The following is an 11,240-nucleotide window of genomic DNA, read 5'->3' as shown; positions in this document are numbered from 1 at the left end:
ACTTTTTCACCACTTCTTTCTTGTTGGGGTTCAGCCTTCTTTGATATTCTCTGGAAGGTTTGTGCCCATCTTCCAGTAGAATCTTATGCATACAGAAGGCCGGGATGATCCCCTTAATGTCTGCAATGGTCCACCCAATTACAGTCTTGCATTCAGTTAGTACCTGCAAATGTTATTGTGCTTGCACATCTAACAAACTAGCTGAGATAATAACAGGTAAAGTTGAGTCAGGTCCTAAGAATGCATACCTGAGATGGGATGGAAGTGGCTTCAATTACAACTTTTGTGGCTCTTCTATTGACGACTTAGATAGAGGAGTTTCCTTTCCTCTAAGTGCAAAGCCTCAAATTCAAGCTCCCTTTTCCAAAAACCTTGGCCTTCAAGAGCAAGTACCCACTCTGCCAAGTCTTCACCATTAGCTTCGTCTAAGTTCATAAGACAAGCTGCTAGAGGGTCTTTAATGTTCAAAGCTTCATATTCCTCCTCCGGGACTACATTCACCGCATTTATTAGAGAGCAATTAGAAAATTCATTCGGTCTCCGCATAGATTTCTGAACGTTGAATGTTATCTCTTTATCATTTAATCTCATCTTGAGCTCTCTAGTTTCACAATCAATTAAGACTCTCCCAGTGGCCAAGAATGGTCTTCCCAAAATTATGGGAATTTCCTCGTCAACCCGACAGTCAAGGATGACAAAATCTGCTGGGAATACAAACTTTCCAACCTGCACCAATACATCATCCAAAATCCCAAAGGGCCTCTTCACTGTTCGGTCAGCCAGCTGTAGTAGCATAGACGTGGGTCTAGCTCTTCCAATTCCTAGCCTTTTGTAGATAGCTAGGGGCATAAGGTTTATGCTTGCTCCCAAATCACATAGTGCCTTAGAAAATGCAAAGTTGCCTATTGTGCACGGGATTGTGAAACTCCATGGGTCAGACAACTTCTCAGATATGGGTCTCATCACAACAGTACTGCAGGTCTGAGTCAGTATAACCGTGGCCAAGTCTTGAAAATCGAACTTGCAGGACATCAAGTCCTTCATTATCTTTGCATAGCCAGGCATCTCCTTTAAAGTATCAATCAATGGAATGTTTACCTGAATTTTCTTCAACATCTCCAAGAAATTCTTGTACCGCTCATCTTTCTAATACTTGGCCAATCTCTGTGGGAATGGTGCTGGAGGTCGCTTCTTCCTTGTGATTTGGTTTATTCTTGTTCAGGCACTACTTCTACTGTCGGTTCCGATGCAGCCTAAGTCTCTTTCACAAACTCTTCTTCTTTGTTGGTGTTCTCTTGTGCATTCTGCACCGTCATCTCAGTTAACTCTGCTGAATCATCTATCTCAATGGGTACTGGCACCAGTGTCTTAGTCGGTCTGCTTTCGCAAGTAATTTCTTGCTCCAGATCTAAGTCTCTACCATTTCGGAGACTCACTGCCATCAGCTGCTTCGGGACCTGCTCTTTTGTATTGATTTGGGTGTCTGCAAGTAATGTCCCATGAGGACAATTATTTAGGGCCATGGAAATCTGTCCTGATTGGATCTCAATATTCTTTATTGCTGACTCATGTGAGTCTACTCTGTCAGCTAATTTTCTAGGGGACCCAATCACTTGTTGCATCATTCCCTCAAGTTTAGCAAACCCATCTTCCTGACTCACAATCTGTTGTTGTGGAGGTTGTTGATAAGCCTTCTTCTGATTTAGCTGGTTGTACCCTTGTTGCCTTTGGTAAGGCACCATTTTTCTCTGTGGTCACATAGCCCCATGGCTATTGTTGTTATTGTACTGCTGCTGAGCTGGTCTATATTGTTGATTCTGCTGACCCAAATTCTAACCACTTGGTCTCAGTCCCCCGTAGTTGGCCACATAATTCATGTTCTCCTGATATTGTTGATTATCACCTTCAGCACTCCATGAGCAGACAAATGGTTGATTAATGCATGATGTACATAGACCCCAATTAGTTGCATCAACTATGTGTGCATGCTGCTTCTGGCCTGATTCTTCAACCTTTTTGGTAAGGATGCTCATTTGTGTCAGTAGAGTGTCCATATTTTCAGCTAAGGAATTAGCCAGGTTTAGACCCACAGAGTGAACCACAGGAGTGATTGGTGTGTTTCTTGTTATCCATCCTAAGTTTTGTGTCATCTTGTCAAGTAGGATCTTGCTCTCTCTGAATAATTTGCTAAAAAATGCTCCACCTACTGAAGCATCAACATTGGCTTTCAAACTATCTGGCAAACTCATGTAAAATCTCTGCCCCAACTTTTGCTCCGGAATACCATGATGTGGACACATAACTAGCAGACCCTTGAATCTCTCCCACGTTTCGTGTAGCGTCTCAGTTGGTTTCTATCTGAAGATCAATATCTCATCAATTTGCTGAGCAGTCTTGTTGGGTGGATGAAATTTTCTCAAATATTGCTTGACTAATTCCTCCCAAGTAGTGATGGAGTTGATGGGGAGTGAATTAAGCCAAGTCTGAGCTGCTCATATCACTGAGAATGGATACAACGACAAATGTATTGCTTCCGGTGTCATGTTGTGCTGCCTCTGTATGGCACAGATTGACAGAAAAATCTTTAGATGCTGCTGAGGATCTTCAACATATGACCCAGAGAATAGTCCCTTATTTTGCAATAGATATAGCATGTTATTTGTGATCTGGAATGAATCTTCTTGTATCTGATGGACTACAATGGTAGTTTCTAAGTTGTCAGCGGTGGGTTATGCCCAATCATATAGTGCTGCTTCTTGCACAAGAGGTTCCACACCCTGATCATTTGGGTCATTCACGTTGTTTCTGTTGTTTAGATTATCATCTTCCATGTCTGGCTCAATGTTTTCGGATGAGTTCTATTGTTGTTTGCCTTTTCTATTTGCACGATTCAATGCCTTGAAAACTTTCTCAGTATCTGATAATGCTTCGAGCAATTCACCAGTTCTTGAGGAATTTCTAGGCATGCACCTGTAACAACCACGACTACAAATGTTAGAATTTCAATGGTCAATTTAAATTGAAGAAAATTGACTACACTAAGAATTTTTGCACTTCTTTTTAACTGCAATCAATAACACCATTAATTCCCTGGCAACGGCGCCAAAATTTGATAACGCCCAAATATACCTTATAAGAAGAACAAAGTGGTCGCTACAAATATATTTCGTTTAACAAGTCCGGAGTCGAATCCTACAGGGAATTAACCTATCAATCGCAGCTATTGAACTCACAGAAATTCATGTATTCAATCTTCAGAGATATTTGAGTAATAAATTGGGTGTTTATTAACTAAATATTATGTAATAAAATTTCAATAATTAAGAACTAGCTATAAACGGTTTGTAAGCAAGAATGAGAATGGTCTAAGGTTCTAATTTCCCCTCTTGTCGGAATCCTTTCCGCTGTGTTTGCTATAATTTGCCTAAGTCTTCTCTATTGATAATGAGTACTCTGACTATCGTAACTCTCTCCCGAGTAATTACAACAATATACTAGACATATTTTCCCAAATTATGCTAGTTGGCCTTAGTTACAGCTCACTTAGATTGCACCCAATATTTCGTTATCCCTAATCTCACCTTTAAACCCTTCGTATTGATCCCTCGTATACATGAGGAGTGGTGTTATTCAACAACTACCTAAATATGCACACTCTCCCGAGTAATGCATACTAAATAGGCACAGTCGATTGAGGTCCCTTCAATCAATAGCAATCACAATATAGTTGAACAAACAGAGAAAATATTAGGGCAAATCTATATTAACATAACGCGAAATTCATCCTCCAAGAGGTTCCATCAAAACCCTAGATTAGGAGTTTAGCTACGCATAATTGTTTTCACAATCATAACAATATAGTTCATCTTCAATGATAAAAACAAGAAGAAGAAAAGTAAAAACTCTATGCCGAATCTTCCGCCTTGCTTTTTGCCTGTTCTTGCCTTCAAAATCACTTCAAAAACCTCGATATCCTCTTTTTTGGGTGAGTTGGGCTTCTTATAGGTCAAGGAGAGTCATCCTGGAAATTACACAATTGACTTTGCATTATTTGGCTCCGAACACCCCGTCCGCCACCACGGATAGACCCCGGATTTGGCACAACTTCTGTCCGCGGCCGCGAACTTGGGCGCGGATTTGGTCCTTGCTCTTTTTTCTCCTTTTCGATCGTGTTATCCTCCGATTGGCCTTCCATGCTCCATATTCACTCCAAAACACTCTTTTAGCTTCCTCCTAGCTCGGAATGGCTCCTGCAATGCATAAAATTCTTAATTAGAACATTTTGTTATCTTTTACATCAAACATTGATAAAATACGGTCAAATTAGAGTGTAAATATTAGCTTCCTTGCATGATTATCATCTATTATCAATATCCTTAACAAAAATTAAAAAAAGTGAAATAAATGAAGAAGTATCTCACGTCTAGTCCAGAAATGCAGCTAGATTTTGGATAGAGCTCACACATTTCCACTTTTGTCAAATTTATAATTTTGAAGACTGACGTTCGCTTTTAAAAGGAGTAGTTTCGATTTTTTATTTTTTAATAACTAGTCAGAGTACTTACCCTTGGACTTGGGACATTTGAAATGGTTTATATTAATATTATTGAAAGGCCAATCATATGCAAAATTTATAGTATTATTTTCTATCAATGGGTGCCTTTAGAAATTCGTGGACCTACGATATTTCAAAAATGGTTTTGGTACCAAATTTTCCTAGAATACACATAAAGGAACAGAAATCATAGACATTGACAGTGTACTTTTCTAGATTGACCAAATACCATATTTAAGTTTAAGGTATGTAGAACAAAAAACTTAACAATATCAATGTAATTTAATTGATTATAATAAGTGTATAGGTCGATCTGAACAGAAGAACCTTACTCAAGGGAGGGCGACCAAGAGCCAACTGAGCCGAGGTCACGTATGGGAAGCAATACACTAACGAGTGATTCAGCTATGGTCGAGGTTGAGCACTCCATTCGGCCTGAACGACTAGTTCAATCCTTAGACATCTTTAAAGAAATATTCCACATGATATTCCAAGAACTTAGGTATTGCGGTTAAGGATAGTTGGGTAAAGAAAGTATTTTTGTATAAATATCACAGGGGAGAGTAACTGAAAGGGGGACGGACGAAAAAACTCACACAGAGATATAGACACAATTTAAAGATGAAGAGGGATCTTCATCTCAAGCCCCTCGCTAAGAAGAAAGGAGAAAAGAAGCTTTGATCCTCAATATTCATCAATAATTGAATTATATCAAATGTATGGAGGTCAGCCTTGTTCAAGAACGGTGACCCTTTTACATTTGTATTCATCACTATTATTTAATATTATTGAAATCGTCATGCTTTTTTTACATTATGGGATTCAACCATTATTATAATCGAATTTTATGTTCAGTTACGCTTGTGTATTTTTGTCTTCTATCTCAGATCTAGGATAAATTATCTTTAGCTAGGATTTGCCTCAAATCTTCTTATTTAATTAGTCTAATAAAAAGTTTAACATTTTTTAGTCAAACAATTTGGCGCCGTCTGTGGGATTTTCTAGCCAAAATTTTAGTTTCCTCTAGATCTAAAGTCAGCCAGACTTCCACTTCTCTGTTGTCATAGCCTCACCCTCTCATTACAAACACCAACTCGATAAATTTGTATGCAAGCTCTTGAAATAGCCAAACCAACCGAGGTCAGATCTTTGCACAAAATCGAAATTATATTTTGATATCATGAAAGCCACGTCTTGATGAAGGGGTGAGTCTGGTATGTCGAGACCGTGAGTTGTCAAAATAGGATTATAGCCACTACGCACTAAGTACGTCCACCAACTTATTGCTATATTAACGTCAGATACCAATCTATAGTTTATGCACATTGTCCTCTCTCTCTTAGGAAGGAATGATCTCCTATTGTGTAATTCTTTGAAATACCAAGCTTACCCTGCCAGCGTGTTGGCGGTATGACTTATATTCCTCTTATTTTTGTGCACCTGGGACTGGATGGGACCGGGACTTGAACCCGAGATCCCAACGGGCGAAATAAGTCATCAGTCCACAAGATGCCCAGATTCGACTAACGGCGAAGCTAAGCATGTGACCGGGATCCAATCTGAAGCCAGCATTTGAGTACGGGTCAAACAAGTCTTACTACAGCGCCCCTCTCCACTCGTCAACCAATCAAGTCGAGGTAACAAACAATTTAGTTTAGGTAAAACTAGCTATTTTTCTTTGAGTGGGATAGGAACAGAAAAATTCTCCCAAATACACGAACAGAGAACAAAAGCCATATCATCCTGCCGGAAATGGACGAGTGAAACCACCTCTCCAACAAATTGGTACTTAACGCCATAAAGGGAAAAGTCTGAATAGATTGGGACTGAGTCACCAGCTCGGAGAACATACGAATCTCTCTAGTATGAAGAAAGAACACAAGTGCGTGAAACTCATCCACGCGCTCGCCAAAGCAACTATGCGATGACACAACTAGCTAAAATTTGATCTCGCCCATACGTGATCCCGGCTTAAGCGAGACATTCATCGCGCAGTTTATCAACTACCTTTCCAGGCGGAGCTACGATGGAACTAGATTGACTGGGACTCCTCGAATGTATATACGGACCGTACAATAACATGTAGCCTTCTCCACTAAATGAGTAAGCAAAACAACATACAGAATTCTTATGTAACTCCACCAAATCTACACGTCATGCTAACACAAGAAAAATAGCCGACCTGACTCAAATATATTAAAGAGTCAAAAATTGACTTCGCTCGAATTTACAGGTCAAGATTCGACCTCCCTCGAATTTACGAGTTAAAATTCAACCTCGCTCGAATTTACAAGTCAAAATTGACTTCACTCAAATTGTCAAAGTCAAATGTCGAGCTTGCTCGAATTAACAAGTCAAAACTAACTTCGCTTAAGTTGGTAAGTCAAAATTCGACTTCGCTCAAGTTGGCAAGTCAAAATTTGACCTCGCTCGAATTTACAAGTCGAAATTCGACCTTGCTCGAATTATCAAGTCAAAATTCGACTCCGCTCGAATGGACGAGTCAAAATTCGACCTCGCTCGAATTAACATGCCAAATTTGATCTCGCTTGAGTTAACAAGTCAAGTTCAACCTCGCCCAAATTAGCATGTCAAATTCGACCCACTCGAATCAACTACTAAAAGTCAAGGACTTATTGCGAAAAAATCCAAGAAATTCGAAAAGAAAAGAGAAGGAAAATCCAAAGACATACAATCAAAGACGAACCGATCATTTCATTCAAAGTAAAAAAGATAAGATAGCATCTTACAAAGTGGGGGCCCACCCAACTAACTAAGTACAAAAACACTATGTACAAAAGGATAAATTAAAAGTACAAAGGTTTCACTTAACATCATCCCTATCCACGCCATCGTCTCTCTCTCCGCTTGTTTGGCAACTTCACCTCCACCATCATTCTCTCCATCAGAATGTTCATCATTAAAGGCAAGCCCGTCCTCAACCTCATCGTCTCCATCAGCCTCCGGTGTCGCGAGGTTGTAGCCGAAGGCAAGCTGGGCCTCACGCACTTTGACACGGACTTCTTCAAAAGCGGCTTCCGGAACATTACCCGATACCAACAAGCCCTCATATATATCCCGCTGACCCTTAGCATGGATCCATATCTCATACAAATGGCGAGGAACAGATGTGGTAGGAGTCAAAGCCAACAATCGTGCCATCTCAGCCTCGAGAGCGACAATTTGATCACCTAGGATAGAGACATCTCTTTCAAGCCCACCAATCCGCGCCTCCTCAGAGCGGTCATTTCCCTTTCAGTTGCCCATTCAGACCTGAGAATGCAGATAGAATCTTTCAATGCCCTGGCCCTCACCAAGGCCGCTGCTCGGGCTCCCTCAATCCTGTCCAGCTCGCTGCTTTCCTTTCCAGCTCGATCACTTTCTCCGACAATTCAACACTTAAACCAGCGACTCTGGTGGCAATCTGCTCAAGTCCTCTCGCAAGGCCACCACTTACACCTGAAGATCGACGCACTCAACCGTAAGCCCCTTGCCCACCTCAAGCTCCTCTTCTTTAGCCCTAAGCAGCCCCTTGAGTTTGCTTCATCTACCAATGGACCGCACCAGGTCCTCGTCCTTTCGCTCCAACTCCTCCCTAAGGGACTGAAGATTGCTGCCCTCCATAAGTCGTGCATGCATGTCGCGACACTTGTCACTGTATCGGTAGTACTTTGAAACCATCTTCTAGAAAACGGAAGCTCGTCTCTCCTCACGGCGGAGACTCTCAGTCTCCAAAATGAAAGTCTTAAGAAAGAAAAGAGGACAAAGAAAATTCAGTAAGAGTAGAAGATGTGAAACAAAGAAGGCAATAAAGAACTCATCCTCAAAGCCATTCTGGCTACGCCCCATGACAGACCAACATCACTGATCTCCTAAAGGGCCTTATTTTCGGTAGCGGAACAAAGAACGGCAAATTGGGGCACCAGGCCTACTGTGTCCTCTAACAAATCTAAGTTTGGGGAAATCTCGATCACGCGGGAGGAACTGTCCATTCCCACTTCCACCCGAGTGAACCCCTCTTCAAACATTCTTGTATCCCCAGGGTCAATTTCTGAACCGGACTCGTAGTCATCTACAATCACACCCTTTGCCCTCTCGTTGGCTGAAAAGGAAGCACATACCTATTGTGAAGTCAACGGACCAAACGATCACAGCGGCCTCCGAGCTCCGTCCCCTACCAAAGAAGCCATCTCCATGATCGGAGGAGGCACTGTTTCATCGTCCAAACCAGTACCCCCATCCGGTTCACACACCGCCAACATGAGTTCACCCCTCGAAGGCCCCTCGGTCTCAACAACTATCCTCCGCCTCTTTAAATGGGCCTCTTCGCCTTCGTCCTCCAACGACTCGTCCACCAAATTAACTATTGGAGCTGGAACCCCCGCCAGGGGAGAGGCAGTCGAGCGGCCAGGCCCGCGCGGAGTCGAAGTCTATATGACAGTGGCGGCCTAAGCAAGCTCACTTACAGCCACGGCGAGTATGAGATCGGCTGAGATGCCCAACTGACAAAAGGTAGATGTAGGAGCCCTCGTCCTCCTTACTACCCTCCGACCTATAAACAAATAAGAGAGATAAGAGGATAGAAATGACGGTATAAAAGCCAACAACTGAAGCCAAAGGTTACTCACCACTCGCAAATCCCCATCGGAGCAAAACATGACTCATACAGTCACGAATGTCAACAACTGGTGCAGGAGGATCCCGCTGGGCTGCAAAGGAAGAAGAAAAACGATTTGATTACCCCAAAATAAATGACGGTCATTTTAGAAGGGAAACATTTATGAGCAAAGTTCCACTCCTAGGGGAATCCGCTGGGGTTCGATACCACGTGCGATGTATTCACATAGAAGAAATTTTCCCAAAAAACGATGATTAGTTTTATCGTCCATCTTTACTACCAACCCCTTAGTCCCTCGATGGCGCATATGAATCATCGTGCCCCTGCGAAAACTTGGGGCGGAGAGGTGAAGCACATGGCATAGAGAAATACCACGGCTGGACAACTCCGCGTATTTGATAAGCATGAGGAAAAGCTTGTATATGTACGGAGAGTGTTGAGCCGGGCACACATTGTAAAAGTGGCAAAAGTCCTCTGCTAAGGAAGGAAGAGGAAGCGTGTAGCCAACGACAAACGGGCACACGTAAAATGCGCAGTACCCCGGGCGATGCGTTTGGACTACATCACTACCAGCCGAAACGATTTCAACATGGGCCGGGATTCGCCACTTAGTTCTAAATGCAGTGATCGCCACCGCATCTATCATGGAAATGACATGTTCAAGTTCATCCTCAGACAGGTTTTTGAAGTCTGACCTAGCCTTCCCGGAGCGTGGGATTATCTCGTCCACGGTGGAAAAAGTTTCATCTTCCACCAAGGCCACCCCTTCCTCATGGGGAGGAGCATCCGCAGCCAACGTCATAGGGTCAGAGGGAGCATTAGCCATTTTTCTGATTATGTGTAGAAGAAGTACAAAGATGAAAGAGATGACAGTAGCAAAGGATACTAAGGAGAGGAAGAAAACACAGAAGCTGAAAACTCGAAGAAGAAAAGAACTTAGGCTTCAAAGGCTCTAAAAACACAACAATTTAAATGAGGAGTGCATATCCCTATTTATAAGAACATAGGCACCCCAAACAAGAAAGCCCAAACGTCGCCTCATTAATTTCGAAACGGAAGAAGCGAGGGAAACTATATAACGTATAGAGAATGTGTGCCATAATGACGCATGAAGAAAGTGTCATTTCAAACTGACGTAACGGTCAGGTGCGGCTTTTGAAACGCCACCTCGCCAACAAAGCGGAATCACTCTTCAACCAACGTTCTCAGATTTCTCAAAAAATGCAACCGGCGTAGTCCGCCCGCCAAGCTCGCCCAAAGGCAACCTCGACGGACGGAGTGACTAACTGTATAGGTCAAAATCTGGACAGAAGAATCTTACTTAAGAGAGGGTGACCAAGAGACAACTGAGTCGAGGTCACATATGGGAAGCAATACACTAATGAGTGATTCGGCTACGGTCGAGGTCGAGCACTCCATTCGGCTTGAATGGCTAATTTAACCCTTAGACATCTTTAAAGGAATATTCCACAGAATATTCCAAGAACTTAGGTACTCCGGTTAAGGACCGTTGGGTAAAAAAAAAGTGTTGTTGTATAAATATCATAGGAGAGAGTAACTGAAAGGGGGACAGACGGAAAAACTCACACAGAGATATAGACACATTTTTAAAGATGAAGAAGGATCTTCATCTCAAGCCCTCGCCAAGAAGAAAGGAGAAAAGAAGCTTTGATCCTCAGTATTCATCAGTAATTGAATTATATCAAACGTGTGGAGGTCAGCCTTGTTGAAGAAGAATGGTGACCTTTTTTACCTATGTATTCATCGCTATCATTCAATATTATTGAAATCGTCATCTTTTTCTAGCATTATGGGATTCAATCATTATTATAATCGAATTTTATGTTTAGCTATGTTTGTGTATTTTTATCTTCTATCTCAAATTTAGGATAGATTATCTTTGGCTATAGTTTGCCTCAAATCTTCCTATTTAATTAGTCTAATAAAAAGGTTTAACGTTTTTTAGTCAAACAATAAGTACACTATTGTTTTAGTTATTGTTAAGCTTTATTATGAATGTTGTGTTATTGGAGATTAATTAAATTTGATAGTATAAATCTTTTTATG

The 11,240-nt window shown here is 41.7% G+C and overlaps 1 protein-coding gene across 1 annotated transcript; it reads right to left on the bottom strand.

Moving 5' to 3' along the window:
* Positions 1-294: 294 nt before the first annotated feature.
* LOC107819771 (uncharacterized) lies at positions 295-1,116 on the bottom strand. The gene is made up of 2 exons (XM_016645919.1): positions 719-1,116; positions 295-601 (listed from the first exon to the last, which is right to left on the bottom strand). Exons 1-2 carry the CDS (start codon positions 1,114-1,116, stop codon positions 295-297), a joined length of 705 nt encoding a protein of 234 aa, XP_016501405.1.
* Between the last annotated feature and the right edge of the window lie 10,124 nt (positions 1,117-11,240).

Source organism: Nicotiana tabacum, chromosome 18, assembly GCF_000715075.1.
Source record: "Nicotiana tabacum cultivar K326 chromosome 18, ASM71507v2, whole genome shotgun sequence".
Lineage (NCBI taxonomy): Eukaryota > Viridiplantae > Streptophyta > Magnoliopsida > Solanales > Solanaceae > Nicotiana > Nicotiana tabacum.
Note: the sequence above shows the minus strand (reverse complement) of the source record. Positions and strands in the feature narration are given on the sequence as shown.